Raw genomic sequence first — 20,046 nt, 5'->3', positions numbered from 1 at the left:
TTTATTACTATCATTTTAATTTTAACAGTTACGATTTATTTATTTCCTAAATTAACATGTTTTTGATAAAGTGTTAATAAAAACCATGATTTTCGCCACTCTATGGACGCCCTGTCCGTGTTGAAGAATTAGATAAAGGACGTTTATAAATTCAGCATTTACGTTGCCGAGTTTGTCCAGGAACATCCTTAAGCTAGAGAAAAAAAGTTTAAAACATTTCATCGACTTTTTGCTTGAGTAGTTATTTCAGTTTACAAAGATCTCTATGAGTCTTAGCTCCGGTTATGAGGATATTAAATCCTTCCAAGTGGGCAGAGACTTCAAGTTGCAACTGGTCTAGAACTCACTCTGTTAACCTTTATAGGTGTGAGGAGTAAGTTCAGCCAATGCCTTATCACAGTGTTTCCCAAACTTATGAATTTTGTGTACCCTTTCTAAATTTTTCGTAACGCTGTGTACCCCTAATAAAAAAATGAATGTATTTTTTACTATAAAAAATGCAAAAAAGTTAAAAATCACAACTGGCTGTTGACACCATGAATTATTAACTGTTAACTCTGCCAAAAATAGCCAATAGAAAAATACGTAATCGTAAATTTTCATGGCTAGTTTTGCTTTTAAATAAAAATTTTTGAAATTTTCATATGTTGCAAGATATTTCGCATAAGAACGCGTACCCCCGNTGCCTTATCATAACAAGAAAGCCTTCTTCCACTGCCTTATCATAACAAGAAAGCCTTCTTCCACTGCCTTATCATAACAAGAAAGCCTTCTTCCACTGCCTTATCATAACAAGAAAGCCTTCTTCCACTACCTTATCATAACAAGAAAGCCTTCTTCCACTACCTTATCATAACAAGAAAGCCTTCTTCCACTACCTTATCATAACAAGAAATCTTTCTTCCACTATCTTATTATCGGAGCAGAGATCGGATCTGTTTTGAACAGCTACTCAAGATAGGAGAAGTCAACGAAATGTTTCAGGTTCTTCTCGCAAATTCTATGCAGACCAATAATAGCTAGATTCTTCCACTCAACATCAATTTTTTTCATCAATGTATTACTTTTTACAACTACTTTTATCATCAGTGACTCATTGACTATCACAAACCAGTTTGGCCAGTATTTACCGTCTTCATTTACACAAAGATTCAATACACCGGTTGTTACAACTAGGTTTACGAAATTTTGTGAGGTTATTGCATATAATAACCAGAGTATAGTTTGTCTAAGCTAAGAACTCCTCCCGTCACGAAGTCTGAAGCAGTCTGGTGCTATGGAAACAATAATGGCGCATTATAGGGAGGGTAGCTTCACTCTAGGACTACCACAATAGACCGAAGAGATTCCCTTTCTCTCGCTGACTCGAGCCGAAACCACTTCAAAACAGTGACCCCGCACCCCTGCTTGAAATAATCATACCTCGTTACCATGGTCACCGCCACAGGCTCAGACGAATGTCTGAAGGAGTTCTTATTTTAGACAAACTATAGTTGATTTAAGTTACAAGTTTATCGCTATATTTTTGCCATAGGATGCTCAAAATTTTTTTTTCCCGTCTAAATATGTCTAAAAATATATAATATGTCTAATCATGTCTAAAAATCTTGTCCATGTACTGTTAAGATTTATTTTGAATTAATAGTTTTTTGTTGTTGTTGTTGTTCTTACGTAAAAAAATAATTTCAGCTTCAAATTTCGAAATAAACTAAAAGTAAAATTATAAATTCTTGTTTTTAGAAAATTTTAACAGAAATCAACCACTTAGAGACATGCGATTGTATACTTTCATAAACATAATTCACAGTGTAGTGAATTTTTTTGTTTTAAAATATTTAAATGATTTTTAATCTAAAACTCAAGTATTGTTTACGACTAATTGTAAGAATTGTCACATTTTAGAATTATTAAAAATAACACAAACATTGATAAATTATTATTTTCATTATTTACTATTATTTTTATTACATATTTTTTACTATTGTTATTTTTATCATTTTTTTTATTTACATGCGTATTACTGTTGCTCAGTTTGGGAAATATGCGTCAGAAATACGAGTAGAAATCTAATAAGAAGAAGAAGAAATAAAAGCTGACAAAATTTTTATTTTTGCAAAAGTTTCAGACTTGAATAGTAGCAATTTTGTTTAGTATGTAAACCAAATTTTAATAAATAATATACATTTTTATTCAACTGGGAGAAATTAAATGTAATTATCAAAATTCATTCATTTGGTTTAATAAAAAGTAAAAAAAAAATATTTCTTTACATCGAGTAGAAAGTATATAAAATAGTCATTTTTAAAGTTGAAAGTATTAATTTAGGTTATAAAAATGTTCGTATGTTTTTTTTCTTTTTGGAAAACCTAGGTAGTTAACATACATTTTAAAATTAAATTATAATCCAATTTGGTACTTCAATAACATGTATTTTCATCTAACTATCTAATAACACGAATGCTGATTTGTCTAAGAGCTAAGAAATATCAAAATTATCACAAGACAAAAAAAAAAGGGAATAGGCATTTTTTGAACTTTATTTTATCGTAAATGTGAAAATATTAGTAACCTCATTTTTCGAAAAAGAAAAGGAAAACGTAGATATACCATCAGTATTCAGTATAAATCAAGCATTAAAAATAAAATAAAATTTTTGCTACATACCAAAACACTGCAAGCAATCATTTATGACACGTTCATTTCTTTGAATGTTGTAACAGACAACGATTGCTACTTTTTAAACGACATGCGGTCGAACAAGGATGCATCAATTAATGTTGAATAGAATTTGATGGATTTATGATGCAGCAAACTGTTTTAGATTTTTCTTTTCTAATAAACTTGATGGGTTTCTTTTTCCTCGGAGAACAGGTGACCTATGGATTTTTCAATATCTTAAGCATTTTAAACTTTATTTACTTTGAAAAACTTATAAATTATCGGCCATAATTTAATAAATGAAAGGTTGGAGCGTCAAAAAATGTTTCGCAAAAGACTATTTCACTTGTGAACAGCAATTATTCTGACAGTAACTTCAAACTTACAGATCTGTTGGTTTAAAATTTCAAACATCGAAATGCACCACGTAAATTATTTATTTATTTATTTATTGGCACACATACATGCAAGCTTGAGTGCTCGAATACATAAATACGACTCATAAGCCTTTGTCAAATAGAAAAACAGATAGCACAATTCACATAAGAACAGCACGAAAAAGATACTTCCCGCAGTGGACTGATCATTAAGACACGGTTTCCAGCAGATCACCGAAGTCAAGCATCACTGGCTGCGGTCAGTGTACGGGTGGGTGACCCACTTGGATCAGTCTGCGTAGGGACCGAGGGTGTGCGGTATTGGTCCTCGTTAAACTGTGCTACCGTAAAGTGCTCGACTTCGCGCGCAGGTCGTTGGGCTATCGAAGCGGGGGTGCCATCCCCTCTGCAGAGGATTAAAATTGTGATGGCATGTCTTCGGATCATCCTCAGGGATGTTTCCCAGACCGTCGCCAATAGCCCATTGTGCAGCTCTAGTTTGACATAAATGAACTACAAACAAACAAACTTGTGATGACCTTCTCAGTATTGTGCCATCTGTCCTTCTACTTGACAAGGGTTTATAAGCCTTAATAGAGTACACAAGCCTGCAACTATATGCAGTACCAACAAGTAAATAAACAATTTTAAATTTAGGCAGGTTTCAAATCCGTTCCACGCGATTTTGACAGCATGGAGTAGCGGGTTCAAATTCCACTGTAACACAATGTATGTATCTTTGAGATCTTTCTAACTCATATACTGCCTGTCCTTCTACTTGACAAGGGTTTATAAGCCTTAATAGAGTACGCAAGCCTGCAACTATATGCAGTACCAACAAGTAAATAAACAATTTTAAATTTAGGCAGGTTTCAAATCCGTTCCACGCGATTTTGACAGCATGGAGTAGCGGGTGAAAATTCCACTGTAACACAATGTATATATATTTGAGATCTTTCTAACTCATATACTGCCTGTCCTTCTACTTGACAAGGGTTTATAAGCCTTAATAGAGTACACAAGCCTGCAACTATATGCAGTACCAACAAGTAAATAAACAATTTTAAATTTAGGCAGGTTTCAAATCCGTTCCACGTGATTTTGACAGCATGGAGTAGCTGGTTCAAATTCCACTGTAACACAATGTATGTATCTTTGAGATCTTTCTAACTCATATACTGCCTGTGACAGTATATATTGACAATGGCTTGTAAGCCTACAGGCCTCTATATATATATGTCTGTAGCAATAAATAAATCGCTTTGAATGTCATAACTGATATTAATAAGAAATTATGCAATTATTTTAATTTCTTGCTTTTAATTTATGGTTTAAAAATAATATTTCATTACTTATTATTGTCTTTAACGTTTACAAAATTTTACGTGCTCTGAAAGCCTTATTTTTATTTCTATTTTGCGAGTGTTACATACTTAATTCAAAGCCTATTTGTTAGACCTCGCCAAGTTTGTTGGGCAGTTAACTTCTCAGACTACTTCTTCCGTTAACATGCTATGAAATGCGGAGGTAGTGGACTGTTTTTTTTTTGTAATATTTATCAATTGTCTTTCAATTTAAAGAGAAAACTTGTGCCTTTTTCTTTTTTTTTAATGGCGAACAAGCTATTATTTTTATGCATGAATGAATAAAGAATAAAACTTTGAAAGTCAAACAACATGAATATAGGGGAACATCAGATACCGATATCACAAAAAGGACGGTTTCGATCAGCAATTCCTTTATTTATTTTTAAAAGGCAAGAATAGAATTAACTACCGATCAGAGATATAAACTAAAGGACTATTTACCGACATCATAAAAGACCAACCTCTGCAAGTTTTAATTGATTTTTATTTTTATTTTTTATAAACAATGGTGGTTGTGGCTTGGTGCTCTGCTCTGAAGAGAATGTAGCTAGTTAATTTCAGGTTATAACATTGTATTTTATCTTAACTGAATCTTAATTTGACTTAAGACTTGTTCCTAAGTTTTATGACAAACATTTCAATAAAGAACCGTGGTGGCCCAAAGGATAGAGCGTTTGCCTCCTGATGAGGTGACCTTGGTACGAATCCCAGCGATGGCTGGTTGATACGAATTTCGCACCGGGTTCGCATCGACCACTGTGCTGATGTAAAATATCAGGAGTGGTAGACGGATCTTGGGTTAGAGTTCTCTTGCCGTCAGGGTATAACCGTGGGTGGTATCCGTGGTTTTCCTCTCCATGCAAAGCAAATTCGGGTCCATCAAAAAATCTCACGAGCAAGCAAATTTCTTCCAATGCTTTAACCCTTAGCTTCTGAATTAGTTTCAAAATTGCAAGGATACGGAGTTGATCATTGGTAGTTGCACTATAATAGGGTAATATATATATATATATATATATACACCATGTCCGCTGTACATGCTAAGATACTTGAGAGATTTAGAGGCACCATCCTGTGATCTCTTCTATCAAAGTCCTAATCTTTGCCCCTAGGCTACATAATGAAAGGTCCCTTGATTTATGAATAAATTCGCGTACGTACCTGTGAGCACGATACAGAGAACTGATATAATCCCCTTTGTAAAATTGAAAGATAAGATATAACAAGGAAATAAATAAATACAGGTGAGTGGACATTAAACTCCATAACTTCACGATCACGAGAGATAAACTGGTTAATTTACGATTATTTGGCGAGAAGAAAATACTGACCTTGTGACACAGGAGGATCTGAAAAATACTTTTCAAGTTTTTGGCTGAAAAATAATTATTCAAGTTTCCAGTAGAAAATTTCTAATGGAATCATACTCCGAAAACTATTCCCGATATAATCGAACCATATAGTTTATCTTTAACCTGTGGGCTACCAGCCTTTTCTATATTGTAGTTAACTCAGGCACGCGATCTTGGCTGTCAACAAATTAACAAAATTGTTTTCTTAGTCTAAACAAGGCTGTGAGTAGGGTTTAGTTTTATTCTAGCAATGATTGGATTTGGGTTCGATTACATTTGACAAATGCTTGGTGTCTAGTCGGACTGTACAATATTTTATTGTTTCATTTGGTATTTACCTTAACGTAATGTGAACGTGGTTTAGAAGACGAAAAAGTCCACACATGGTTGGGTGGTTGGGGAGTGTGTTACGGAGGATAGATAATTACAACCACCAAATTTCCTTAGATTTAAATTGTGGTATTGTAGTACACGCATGCGCTAGTATGTTTTCGGATTATTATTAAGGATGAATCAAATATTATCGACAATCACCCCTTAATGTAGATCTAGCTCGATAGTTATAATTAAACTAAGATACTTTCAATGTTTTAAGCAATTTTGAGTTTCATACATTATTAACTGACTCAGCGTCGCAGCCCTTTAAAAATGAACTATATGTGTCCCTTCTTTCAAAGAAGAAATTCTTTTAAGCACTGTAATTATTTTTCCTGGACATTGTCGAAAAGTAAGGCTTTCCACCTGGTTTACATAAAGATAAATGCCCGGTCGTTGTGCTTTTGCACTAGATTTCGAGGCCGGACCAGATCCGTCCCCAACTTCGTTTCAGTTAATATTTCAAAAGTGTAAAGTTATAATTTTTAAATGCTTACAAATATGTCAATATTATAAAATTTAAAAATAGTAATAGTTAGGAGAAAGAAAATTCAATAAACAAAATATCACAAACTTATTTATTTTAAACATTGCTGATTTATTGCAAAACTAATGAAAAATATTATAATCTATTAAATGTTATAAAAGCATTTTATAACTATGTAAAAATATCGAATAGAAATATCTTTCAATTTTCTAGTTCAACACAAACATTCAATTATAAATATTATGCTTATATTAAAATTAATTTTTTTTTAAAAAGTGCTAATATTAAAAGTATAATGTTCAAGTCTATATTTTAAATATAAAAAGTATTTTAAAAAAACAAGACTTATAACAAATTACAAAAATCATCAACCATCGTAAGTGTCTTGTTAATTTTTCTTTATAAAAAGAGTTGATATTAAAAGTAAAATATTCAAAGCATATTTTAAATATACAAAGAAAACAAACAGTACTTACTAAAATAACACAATACAAAAATCATCAATCATATAACATATTATTAGTTACAAAACACAAATATCCGCTTTAAAAATAAGTAGTATTAATAACAGAATGGGAAAAAAATTATAGCTCACAAAAAAAGTATCACTTGAAAGTTAAGCTGACTTTTTTTATGCAGTTAATTCTCTCCTCTTTTATTATGAAATAAATATGGAAAAATGGTCGATTAATGTTAGCAGAAATATCTTACTATAGATAAAAATATTATGATGGTGGCGCAGTTCTCTATCGTAGTCAATAGAATTTTATTGGCTGGAAAATCACATGATTGGATCTAGTTTACCCGCATGAATTTCCATATATTTTTGGTCGTCATCAGCACAAAATCAATAAAAAGTTATAAAAATATTGTTGAGTAACTGCCACTGCAATAATACAATTCCAATTGGGTACCCGCACTTCAAGAAGAGAATACCCACACATATGACCTATAATATCAGCCCCAGCTGATCGTTTATAAACAAAATGGCGTGCTATAGTTGAGCCAAGTTTCTCCAACCACACAAGTTAGAATGTTTTTTTTTTAATATTTATTTCCAATGAGCTGCACAAGTGCGCACACATGAGCAGACCTAATGCGTTCTCCAGAAGTGGTATCCACTCTTTCAGGACCACCACAATGGGTGAGATACCGTTGGCCGTGTTAATTTGGACGTCTAGTTTCTGCCACACTAGATGGCAGCACTTAGTTAGAATGTTATTTAAAGTAAAGATAATTAGATACAGCACCGTATCGCGTATCGAATTTGTTAAAATATAATTCTTTCCCGTCTGCGACTTTTACTATGAATAGTTATCCAGGAAAAGAGGGCTAAAACAACTGTATCGGGCAAATAAAAAAAAAAGGAAAATAAAATAAAATCTAAATTACTTTATTAAACTAATGTCTTCGAATAATTTATTCATAATATAATAAAAATTATAAGGTTATATAATAAAAATTATAAGATTTTACTTTAAGTTTTAACTTAAAATTAAACAGTATAAAACAATGGGTACAGTGCGAAGAAGAAACCCACCCTGAATAACTTTTGATCTAATGATCGGATCTTCACTTATTAGGACGCAACTTTAATAGTTCGAAAGAGTGACCTCAAATATGCTAATTAATTAGTAAAGACGATATTTTAAGTTGCGAAATCGGACACAAAAAAGTACTTTCTCTGGATATACAAATTTTTGTTTTTTAACGAAATCCGATTTTTGTCTCCCAAAATATAGGTATCTGGGAAAAATGGTCACCATAGTTTGGTAAGGAGAGTGATCAAACGTTTGAACCCCTTAATGTTAATTTTACTTCACCATATATCGAGAACTTTTAAACGATTTGTAAAAATTTTGCAAGCGATTTTAAAATTCGTTTACCCAACGATAATTCCATACCGAAAATAAATTTTAGCAAATAATTATTATTTTATTTAATTATATTCCAAACAGTTTTCAAACGTAAGATAAGCAATTTTTTTTATATAATTTTAAAGTATGTAATTTTACATAGCAAAATTAAAAATTTGAGCAAAAATGGTTGAATAGTTCCTGAAAACTCGAATTTTAACTATACGTCTGCTTTAAAAATCAGTTTCTCGGGAACTATTCGACCGATTTCGCTCACATTTTATCTTACCATGTAAATTTGCATGCTTTAAAATAATGTAAAAAATTGCATACCTTACAATTCAAAATTTTTGCACTATTTTTAAATAAAATAATAAATATTTACTAACATGAATCTTTTGCATGGGATTACCTGTAGATAAGCAAATTTAACAATTGTGTGCAGACATTTTTTCAATTTGCTTAAAAAATTCTTGAATTATGGCAAAATTCGCAAAAAAATAAATTTATCATTAAAGGATCCAAACTTAGGATATCCCTACTGATCAAACTATGAGGACCATATTTCCCAGATTGCGGTCAGAAATCCGAATCTATCGGAAAAAAAGTATGTTTATTCAGAAAAAAATACATTTTTGTGCCTGATTTCGTAACTTAAAATATTGTCTGAACCAATGAATTAGTATATTTGAGGCCACCCATTAAGACTAATTCCTAAAATGTGAAGATGCGATCATCAGATTAAAAGTTATTCAGGGTGCTCCGTTTTTTTCTGAAGCACTGTACAGATTGTTATTGCTATACTAAACAGTATTATTTCATTCAGTTACACTTCAAGACCACTTGTCAGGGAACATGGATCCGTATTTTTCTGTTACGTTTTTTCTGACGGTAAATAGAAGCAAATTGCAATATTGCCTCATTTTTATAGTTTCAAATAAATTATCCCCAAATATGTCTTCATTTCCTTCATATTGAACTAAATGATCTTCTAATATTATTTCATTGTGTTCATTTTTAAGGTAAATGATACCCTAAANAAATTTACATGCTTTAAAATAATGTAATAAATTGCATTCCTTACAATTCAAAATTTTTTGACTATTTTTAAATAAAATAATAAATATTTACTAACATAAATTTTTTGCATGGAATTACCTGTAGATAAACAAATTTAACAATTGTGTGCAGAAATTTTTTCAATTTGCTTAAAAAATTCTTAAATTATGGCAAAATTCGCAAAAAATAAATTTATCATTAAAGGATCCAAACTTAGGATATCCCTACTGATCAAACTATGGGGACCATATTTCCCAGATTGCGGTCAGAAATTCGAATCTATCTGGAAAAAAATATGTTTGTTCAGAAAAAAATACATTTTTGTGTCTGATTTCGTCACCCATTAAGACTGATTCCTAGAATGTGAAGATGCGATCATCAGATTAAAAGTTATTCAGGGTGGTCCGTTTCTTCTGCTGCACTGAACAGATCGTTATTGTTATATTAAACAGTATTATTTCATTAAGTTACACTTCAAGACCACTTATTAGAGAAATACGTATCCGTATTTTTCTGTGACGTTTTTTCTGACGGCAAATAGAAGCGAATTGCAATATTGCCTCATTTTCATAGTTTCAAATAAATTATCCCCAAATATGTCTTAATTTCCTTCATATTGGACTAAATGATCTTCTAATATTATTTCATTGTGTTCATTTTTAAGGTAAATGATACCCTAAATTTATTTTATTTTTATCACTATAGATAATAGTACATAACAAATGACAGTGTTATTTCATTTTAAGTAAATGATCTTCTAATATTATTTCATTGTGTTCATTTTTAAGGTAAATGATACCCTAAATTTATTTTATTTTTATCACTATAGATAATAGTACATAACAAATGATAGTGCTATTTCATTTTAAGTAAATGATCTTCTAATAACTCTTCATTTTTATCATTTTTAAGTAAATGATCCTCTAGTATTACTCTGATTTCTTTATTTCAAATTGATTATGTTGTGATATTAAAAATGATAACATTGCTCCGCTTTTATCATTTTTAAGTTAATGATTCTCCAATGTTATTAAACCTTTATTAATTGTAAATAAATAAATAATACACAGTTAGTATTTTTTTCGTAAAATTGATTTCGAAATTGTATTCGTATCTTTTCAATGGAATTACTTTTCATGTAATTTATAAGATTCTGATTTTAATTTATCATTTGTTAGCAAATGGAGAGTAGCTAAACGCTTCTATGACATTGTTTGTTTTCCTATACGGTACTTTTTTGTATAGTTTACCTCCAACATCAATAAACTTTATTCTTTACATGCTTTACTTTAAAAAATTTTATAAGCGATTGTAAACTTATTCCCTTCTTTAAATTTATTTTGCAAGTTCAATTGTCTAAAATTGGCAGAACGTTAAATTCTTTGCTTCATATTCATCATTTGTAAATGAATGAATAAAAATCTTTGGCAATACAAATTTTTGGCTTCCATATTAATTGATCATTTGTCAATAAATGAAGAATAAACTGTACAAGTTGTTTTGTTCAATTTTTACATCATTTTAAGTAGATAAATGAGTAAACTTATTTACAAATAAATGAATAGATTACTGTCACAAATTTTTAAATGATGCTAATAATTTTTATGATTTGTACGCGAATGCCATTTATTTTAATTGAATTTCCATTTATTTTAATGTAAATTTTCGTGTTGTATTTATTTCATTACATTGATTTTAATGTTTTGAATCATGCAAATATTTAGAGTGATGCGAATTTCTCATTTTACACCTTTCAATTTTAATTAAAAGTCGTATGTTAGTAACTAGTGATGAGTTAAAAATTTAAACAAGGTTTCACGAATCCTTTCGCTTTTTGCTAATTTTTATTAGAAATAAATGGTTGTTTTATTAAAAAAATATTCTTAACAATATCATTTATTTATAATAGGTTTTTCAAGCATTTTATGCTATGCTAGCATTTTGTACTTCATCAATAAATATTAAATTAAGTAATAACAATTAAGTAACGAAATATGACCATTGAAAAATCTCTAAAGTAACAAATAAAAAGTGTGCTTTAAAAACTAAAATGGTATGCTAAACTCAGTTCAACTCATGCAAAAATAATTTACATTATGCAAACAAATAAATATTTAAAGCACATTTAATGCTTTTTGTTTAAGCAAATGATGAGATTCAACCTTTTCATGATACGTGTTCTATAATGCACTTGAACATGCTAGTTTGCATGTAAACCAACTTAAGTCTTTTCACTCACCAACTCTTGCATGGGTAGGTGATTAGTCTCTCTCACACAACTCCTTTTCCTGTAATATTTTAAATGAAATAAATATTATGTACAAATTTAAAAAAAGCACGTTAAATTTTAAATGTACAGCGAGTCCATAAAATAAATCGCTATCACTTAGTTTTGCTTAGAAAACAAGTGACTGCTTTTTCTACCAAATGGTTAAAAAGTTCCATAAAATATGGCGCTAATAACTTATGAAAAAGATACAAAACAATGTTTTCAAAAAACTAGCATTTGTAGCAAAAATGTGGCATAATCTGGAAACAAAATTATCAGAAGTTTGAGCAAATATTTTAACTGGAATGATCTGGCATGTAGTAAAAAACATAGTTTTATGGATTGACAGCCAGCAGCACCATTTGTTAAGGAACTTAGTTACAAATTTTTAAATTCTCTGAAGCAAAACTTAGTGAACCATACGCTTTTATTTATTTTCTTTTTTTCAATTTATTTCTCAAATATTTGGTCATATTTTGGTTGTATTTAACGAAATATTTCAGATATGAAATTTTACTAATTATTTATCCATATGCTATTTCTATTAATAAAGTTATAGTAGCAAAATTAACATTTTGACAATTATTTTAAATAATATGGTGCAACAGTTTAACGTCCTAATAGTTTTCAGAATTTAAATCTTGAAAAGTAACTGCAAAATTTAGATAGATTCAGGTAAAAGGACCCCAAAATAAAGCATTTTTGTGCAAGATATATTTCAGCTTTACTATCATATAATTTTTTAAAAATATTTTATACAAATTGAAGATTATAGACGCAGCATTTGTGTTGGTTGAGCGTAGAATATTTAATCAGCGTTGCAATATTATTCTTGTTTTACCCCGTCGTTATAAAAAGTTCAACCTCCTAGATACACTGAAAAATCTTAATAACAATCAATCTATAGCATATACTATGCAAAAAAAAACCATTATAATTTTTTTATTTACATTAAGAGAAATTTTATTAGTTAGTATGAGATATGATGTACAAAGGAAAGTACAAGCCTATTTTCGCATAAGGTAATACAAGATGTCAGTAATAAGTTGTATCAGAAATACTAATCACATTCCATTCCATTACACAACTAAATTTTTAATAAATTTCATTTAATACCAACTTTCACAAAAATTTATTTAATTGTCTGTTTACAGAACTGGGTATATTTTTTTTCTTAGGACAATCAAAGTTAATAGAATAATTTTAATTCATTCAGTATTTTAAATAAAGCGGATCAAAATATGTTTTAGGAATTTGATTAATATTATTTTTTCTGATTGCAGAAGCGAACAAATGATAGTCAATCTCAGCTTTCATCTTTTCTTTTCGATTAATAATAGCACTTAAAAGAAAAAGCTGATTTATACAAAGTTGTTACAAGGAGTTTTGAATTGCTGATTTCTTTTTAACATAGCCCAACGAAAGATTTCTAAAGTAAAATCGTCAATTCACCCATTTTAATAAGATCATTAAGCCTTTACTTTGCTGTTACATTTTTAACGAAAACCTAAGCCTAAAGATAAAAAATTTTTAAATTTTTAACATAAAAATTAAGAATGTGATTTTAGTATGTTGAAAACGAATGCGGTGAAATCGATTTATAACTTTTTATATACTTGCGATAGATATCTATAGTTATATCATAGCGATACTAGCATGAGAAAATCAGTCATTTATTTTATGTTTCTTTTTCCAATAATGCTATTTTCAATTTTGCGCTATTAGTTAATACAAGCAAATATTAAAACTTAACATAAATCTTACGAGACTAATGAATCAACTCTGATTTTCTTACAGTGCAAAAGATTAAGAATATTAAGAATATTTTACCTGGTAAATTTTGCTGCTTCTTCCAAAGTATCTGGTACGCGACAATTATTTGTTTCCGGTAGCAACAAGACTAAGAGACCAGCAATACCTGCCAGTACTCCATATATAATTTGTGGCACAACAGCATGCGTGGCATGTCCCTGTTAAATATGCGTACTATATAAATAGCCATTGATATTGACAAAATTTTGACCATTTTTGATGATATAACAGTAAAAGTGATTAAAATCTCAATACCATTTGATCTAATGATTAGATAAGATCGACTAAGAATGGTTGGTTGGTTCACTAGCCCTTGATTCCCACATTGACTCTGATTGAGACTGGATCATTCCATTTATTTCAAAGGTGGGGAAAGTAGAAATTGCTGCGCATCATTTCGGCGCACGTGCTATACAGTAAATCCGATTGCAATATCTTCTTTGAAGACACATAGGCTCCTATTNCGTCACACCTGTTTATAAGGCGGACCCATTCATACATCCATTCATTCATCCACAGATCGTAATTTTGACCTGAATCAGAGAACGATCGATCTCCAATCCAGTACCCCCAGAGGTTTGGTCTGTTATGGGAATATGGAGGACTTTGCAACTTAACAGAATTTTGATGTGCATCAGTAACCGTGCATCAGTCAGGAGTCTTCGGCCGGCGGGGTTCGAATTCTCGGACATGGGCCCAGTGCACTACTGACCAGGCTATCCCGGCCTAAGATTCATTCTTTATGGTTCGAGGGCCTAATCTTAAATAAACTAATTAACTAGTGCAGATGATATTTTGTGTTACGAAATCAGCTCAAAAACGTAGTTTTTCTAAATAAACATGAATTTTGTTTAGTTGGATTTAGATATTTGATCCTTGATACTATGGCTGGTGAATAAGAAACATGCTCCTGGCCCGCATTGATCTCTGCACTTACGAAAAACATCCTCAGTGGAAAAAGAAGACGGTTCATGGGTAAGAATTCATTTACCGTCGGGATAACTATAGGAGGTTTTCGAGATTTTCCTCTTCATGTAACGCAAATGCGGGTTAGCTCTTCAATAAGTCCTCCAAGGAAACTAGTTTATTCCAGTGCTACGGAGTTGAACATTGATAGTCATAAATCGAAAACTGAATCTGCTGTTGAACGTAGGTTATAAAACAAAGGGACATTTTGTCGCGTTCTTGCTAAATTTTGTGAAATAATTCACTATTTGGGTGACATTTTTTCAATTCTCTTCGAAAAAAGTTTTATAGTTTGATTTACTGTTGCTATTCTTTGATTGAATATTTAAAATTAAATGGAAATTAATTCTTTGATTTTTTTGATTGATACTGGACTTTCCTTCGAGGTAGCTAACCAACATACATTTTTAAAAAGTCCCCTTTAAATAACACAGAATATTCCCTTATTAAATGATTGCCATTATTAAGTCGATGACTGAAAACAACCACTCACTGTTCCACAGTAAAGTGGTCGTTAATAGAGGTTGGTCGTTCTTAGGGGTTACCTCCATTGACTTAAAATGTTGTCGAAGTCACATGATTTTTCGGAAACGATTTTAATTTTAATAAGTGTTTTTTTTTTTTTTTNTTTTTTTTTTTTTTTTTTTTTTTTTTTTTTTTTTTTTTTTTTTTTTTTTTTTGGCGGAAATTCCACTTATGTTGGCGTCGTGAAAACTAGATCGGTGAATAAAATTTAGAATCAATGCGTCAATAAAAATGTTCTCAAGTGATATAATTATGTGCAAAAACAAATTTAACCTTTATGAATGATAGAATTATTTTAAATAAATATACAATTATGTTTTTCGTTTAAGTCTGCATTTAATTTTATATCATAAAAATTAGTTAGCTTTAAAAGACGAGAAGAGGTTTGTTCGTTTGAGATGCTTAGTTTTTTCTAGAATAAATATTTTGATAATTTAACTTTCAACTCGAAAATAAATTATAATAATTTAAAAATAAATCATTGATGGCATCGTTTTTAGTGTATTCTGATAGCAACAAGATGTTCTAGATATTTTTTAAAGCTCGTTAAGAAGAGCTCTCCAAACAAAACCCACACTCAAATATACTGAATACATTTTACTTTACTTATTTGCTTTGTTAATATTTGTGTTTTGAAATATTTTCGTGTTTCCTTATTTGGATAACAGAAAAATATTGCGAACCGATGCCTTATATTAGTTTCTACAAATGCATTCTCATAAAAAGGCGGTGAACTTTGAACTAAAATGAGCAGTAAAATGAGCTGGAAATAGTTGGAACACATACATGAACACACTGAAAAATATAATTTAATAACGAAAAATGTATTTTAAAATAAAGAATTTGCTGTAAAAAAAGAATTAATTAATTTTTAAAGTTTTGAGTTTTTATGGAACAATCAGCTTATAGGATTGCTTGTAAGATGCGTCATTCTAAGAGTTGGTTATGGCGGGGAGAGTGTTCCACTGAGACAAAACTTAATCTACCATTTTAGCTTCTTTGTAGAAAATGAAGACAAAACAATCTGTGTATTAGCGAACACAAACTAATATTTTGCTGGAAAAAAATAAAATTAAAGACAAACGTTTCAAAATTTTGACCAATTCTTATTGAAGATGGGAAGAATGAAAGAGGTATTTAAATTATAAAAAACTAATTTATTTGTCTACTAAAACTAGATTGCATTCACCTTTGGTTAAGTTATTTAAATAAATCGATTTAAGATGATTTCAATCCCGTCTTTGTACTTATTGTCCTCAATTGTGAATGGTCAGAATTTGAAAAATATTTTGTTTTCCTTATTTTTTGCGACATTCAATTAGCCTCGTTTTTTAATCCATTTTTTACAAGGATTCTAAAATATACTTTGAGTGTTCATTACAGTTCATGTATAAAGTTTATCAATTCAATCTGCACCATTGTAAACACTTTTTTTGTTTTAAGGTTATAATCATCTCTGCTTCTAACTCAACTAGTACATAGTTTGCTGTCTCATTATCAAACAATTTCTTACAGTTTTTTGAAAACATGAAATTTGAATCACCCTTTTCTGACACCAGACTATACAATTCATAATTTTTAAAAGAAATGTGCTCACCAATTCTCTAACAAATGGAGCAACAATGGAGCCAATCCTTGCACAAAGAGAAGCAGAACCCATGCCCACATTTCTGACAACTGTTGGGAAGATTTCTGCTGTATAAATGTATAAAACTCCAAAAGCACAGGTGATACAGAATTTTCCCACCATTGAGACAATAACATTTAACCACCAAGGATCTGAAAGAATAAAAATTAAACGAATCCTATATGTAAGCAGTTTCTGAGATAGTTAACTTAAAAAAGGTCACCAGCCTATTCTGAAATTTGATAGTTAGGTATATAAAGGAAAGAATGGCTAAGCTAAAATTTTTCTTAAATTTTATAAAATAAATCAGGGAACCTGCCTAAATAATACAATAATACTATGTACAGTGTGCAAAAAAAATGGACTACGTTGAACAACTTTTGATTTAATGATCGGATCTTCAGGATCTGGAACTAAATCTCCATGATTCGAGGAAGTGACCTCAAATATGCTAATTACTTAAAGCAGACGATGGTTAAAGTTACTAAATCAGAAACAAAATGTATTTTCTTTGGATAAACATATCTTTTTGCCTAAGGATTTGGATTTCTGATCCCCAAAATGTAAGAGGTAACTGCAATCAGGGAAATATGGTTCAAATAGTTTAGCCAAGAGAGCGCTGCAAAGTTTGGACCTCTTAATGTCACCTTTACTTTTCGCGTATTTCACCATATCTCGAGAACTTTTTAAACGAATTGAAAAAAAAAATTTGCGCTGAATTATACAAAGATAACTCCATGTAAAAAATATATTTCAGTAAACATTATTTATTATTATTTACTTAACAATATTCGAAAAATTTTGATTTGTAAGGTATACAATTTTTACATCTTTTTAAAGTAGGTAATTTTGTTTGGCAAAAAACAAAATTTGAGCAAAATCAATTGAATAGTTCCTAAGAAATAAAATTTTTTTAAAAAAGTCGCATTTTTATAATTTGATCTCTCAAAAACTATTCGACCTGTTTTGTTCATAATTTGCATTTGGCCATAAAAATCAAAGTAATTTAAAATAATGAAAAAGAATATACCTTACAATTCAAATTTGTTTCGACTATTATCAAACAAAATTATAAAAAATAAATAAATATAAATATTATAAAATAACATAATAATAATAATATATAAGAATATAATGCAATAATAATATATAATAAAATGTAATAATAAATAAATAAATATATACTATCTTATTTTTTGCAAGGAATTAACTATATATAAACAAATTTTAAAATTGTGTGCAATTCGCTTAAAAAGTTCTCGAAATGTGGTGAAATACGCAAAAAATAAAATTTACATTGTGGGGTCTAAAACTTTGAATAGCTCTCCTGACCAAACTTATGGGGACCTTATTTCCCAGATTGCGACTACTACCTATATTTTGAGGGTCAGAAATCCGAATCCGTTGAAAAAAAGTTATGTTTATTCAAAAAAATTCCTTTTTTTTCTTGCCTTATTTTATAACTTAAAATATCATATACACTAATTAATTAGCATATTTGAGATCAACCTCTCGAACCATTGAGATTGAGTCCTAGAAAGTGAAGATCCGATAATTTAAATCAAAAACTGTTCAGGTTGGTCCGTTTTTTTTCTTCCGCGCACTGTTTATTTTTTCAAACTAGCTGAATACCCATTCTTCGTAATGAAAGGTAAAGGATAAAAAAAATATAAGTACTAGTCAACACTACAAAATCATGTACTAAACTGAAAGACGTATACAGACATATAATTAAGCTAAAAGTAATTCTATTTTTTTTTATTTGTTGCCCTTCCCGGTGGCTTATGATACCAGATATAGCAAAATATGCTTTTCAAAGTCCATCCCTTCAAAATAAAGATTAATCATATTCTGTATAATTTGGCATAATGCTGTTGTTGTAGTCTCTTGATAATCAGACACATTTCCACTATCAGCTATTTTCTCTTGAACATATCCTTTTTTGCAGGCCGTAAAAGCATATTACCAGAAAGCTATCTTGGTACTAATATTAGTATATTTAGCCCTTATTAAAAAATACCAATCAACATCATAGTAATAACCAATACAGAAATTTATCATCGCTGGCTTTAACCCCTTCCTTCTCGCTTCCGTGAAAATGACGGGGTGAATTTTCGCCCTCTATTTCTCGCTCCCGTGATATTGACGGGCGGCTGGAGTGATCAGTAGTAACGCGCCAATAAGAATAAAATTAATTCATTTCTTTTGCCCGGAAAACATTTTATTTCACATTTTACACAAGATGGCAATACCAGGATATTTTTAAGGTAATTGTAGATTGTTAGTTTATTTTAAACTAGATGTCTGCGCTAATAAAATACGTAATACAAATACAAAAGCGAAAAAAATAGGCGCTTTTATGAACGTTTTCTTGAAAATTAACCAATTGTTAAGGGGTTAAAAAATATATTTTTCATGGGGTTTTTTAATAGAGAAAGTGCCCTTTTCTTTAACTTTTACTTTTTTCTTTAACTGTTTAACTTTTTATCAGAAGGAACCATTACAAAAATTAATTAAATATCATTGGCCTCAATAACAATATGGTATACTTAAAAATTCTATAACTAACAATATGGTTTATTAAAAATTCCACAAATACTTCTTATTAGCTGAGATTTGAACGTGTTTTTCTCGGAACCAGATCATTAAAAGTTAAAGAAAGTATAATTCTCGTTAATTAACATATTAACCATAAGTTTTTTCGACATATATTTTTCTGTGGGTGCGTGAAAAGCTCATAAATACTTTCAGAAATCAGTGATTGTTTAATTTACTAAGAAGTTAATATACTATTGATAAAAATTAAACGCACCTTGTGGTAGAGGATACATCAAAAAACAGGCTAGGGCTCCAATAATCAGAGACGCCGATAATGGATTCCTTCGACCATAGTACTTGATGATAAATATAGAGATGAAATAACCCGGTATTTCTATAGCACCAGAAGCAGCAAAATTTATAAAAGGATCTCCGGCCATCTCATTTGTATTGTATGAAAGACCATAATACATAAACGCAATTATGCACCTGTTAAAATAATTTATAGTTAATAATGTATGAGTTTTCTCTTAACGTTCTGTATGAGTTCTGTTGTAAAGCATAACAATTATTCGGTTTGCGTCTAATCGTTATAAATTTAAATATATGTTTAATTTCTTAAAGCTAAAGTTTAATGGTACTTTACATACTTTAACATATTTATCTCTGACAATTTACTCATTACTTGCAAATAAAAACGTTTTTTTCTTCCTATAAATATGCATTACAGTCAACAAAGTGTTTGTAATTATTGCGCACATTTTTACGTATTATTAAG

The 20,046-nt window shown here is 30.1% G+C and overlaps 2 protein-coding genes across 4 annotated transcripts in view; both read right to left on the bottom strand.

Annotated features, from left to right (window-relative positions):
* LOC107449792 (organic cation transporter protein) overlaps positions 1–11,800 on the bottom strand; it is a 47,230-nt gene extending 35,430 nt beyond the window's left edge. The window contains exon 1 of one of the 2 annotated variants that reach the window (XM_071185580.1): positions 11,694–11,800. In XM_071185580.1, the coding sequence (XP_071041681.1) occupies positions 11,694–11,701 (8 nt within the window). In that variant the 5' untranslated portion in view covers positions 11,702–11,800. Of the gene's footprint in view, positions 1–2,664; positions 3,240–11,693 lie in introns of those variants that run through there. The other variant, XM_043042904.2, reaches the window with a different exon arrangement.
* LOC107449791 (organic cation transporter protein) overlaps positions 9,912–20,046 on the bottom strand; it is a 35,542-nt gene continuing 25,407 nt past the window's right edge. For both annotated transcript variants that reach the window (XM_016065449.3, XM_043042902.2), the window contains 4 exons: positions 19,543–19,757; positions 16,701–16,882; positions 13,631–13,770; positions 9,912–11,819 (listed from right to left, as the gene is read on the bottom strand). In XM_016065449.3, the coding sequence (XP_015920935.2) occupies positions 11,753–11,819; positions 13,631–13,770; positions 16,701–16,882; positions 19,543–19,757 (604 nt within the window). In that variant the 3' untranslated portion in view covers positions 9,912–11,752. The remainder of the gene's footprint in view (positions 11,820–13,630; positions 13,771–16,700; positions 16,883–19,542; positions 19,758–20,046) is intronic.

The sequence above is a fragment of the Parasteatoda tepidariorum genome, chromosome 9, assembly GCF_043381705.1.
Source record: "Parasteatoda tepidariorum isolate YZ-2023 chromosome 9, CAS_Ptep_4.0, whole genome shotgun sequence".
Taxonomy (NCBI): Eukaryota; Metazoa; Arthropoda; class Arachnida; order Araneae; family Theridiidae; genus Parasteatoda; species Parasteatoda tepidariorum.
This window is presented reverse-complemented; position numbering and strand designations above follow the sequence as displayed.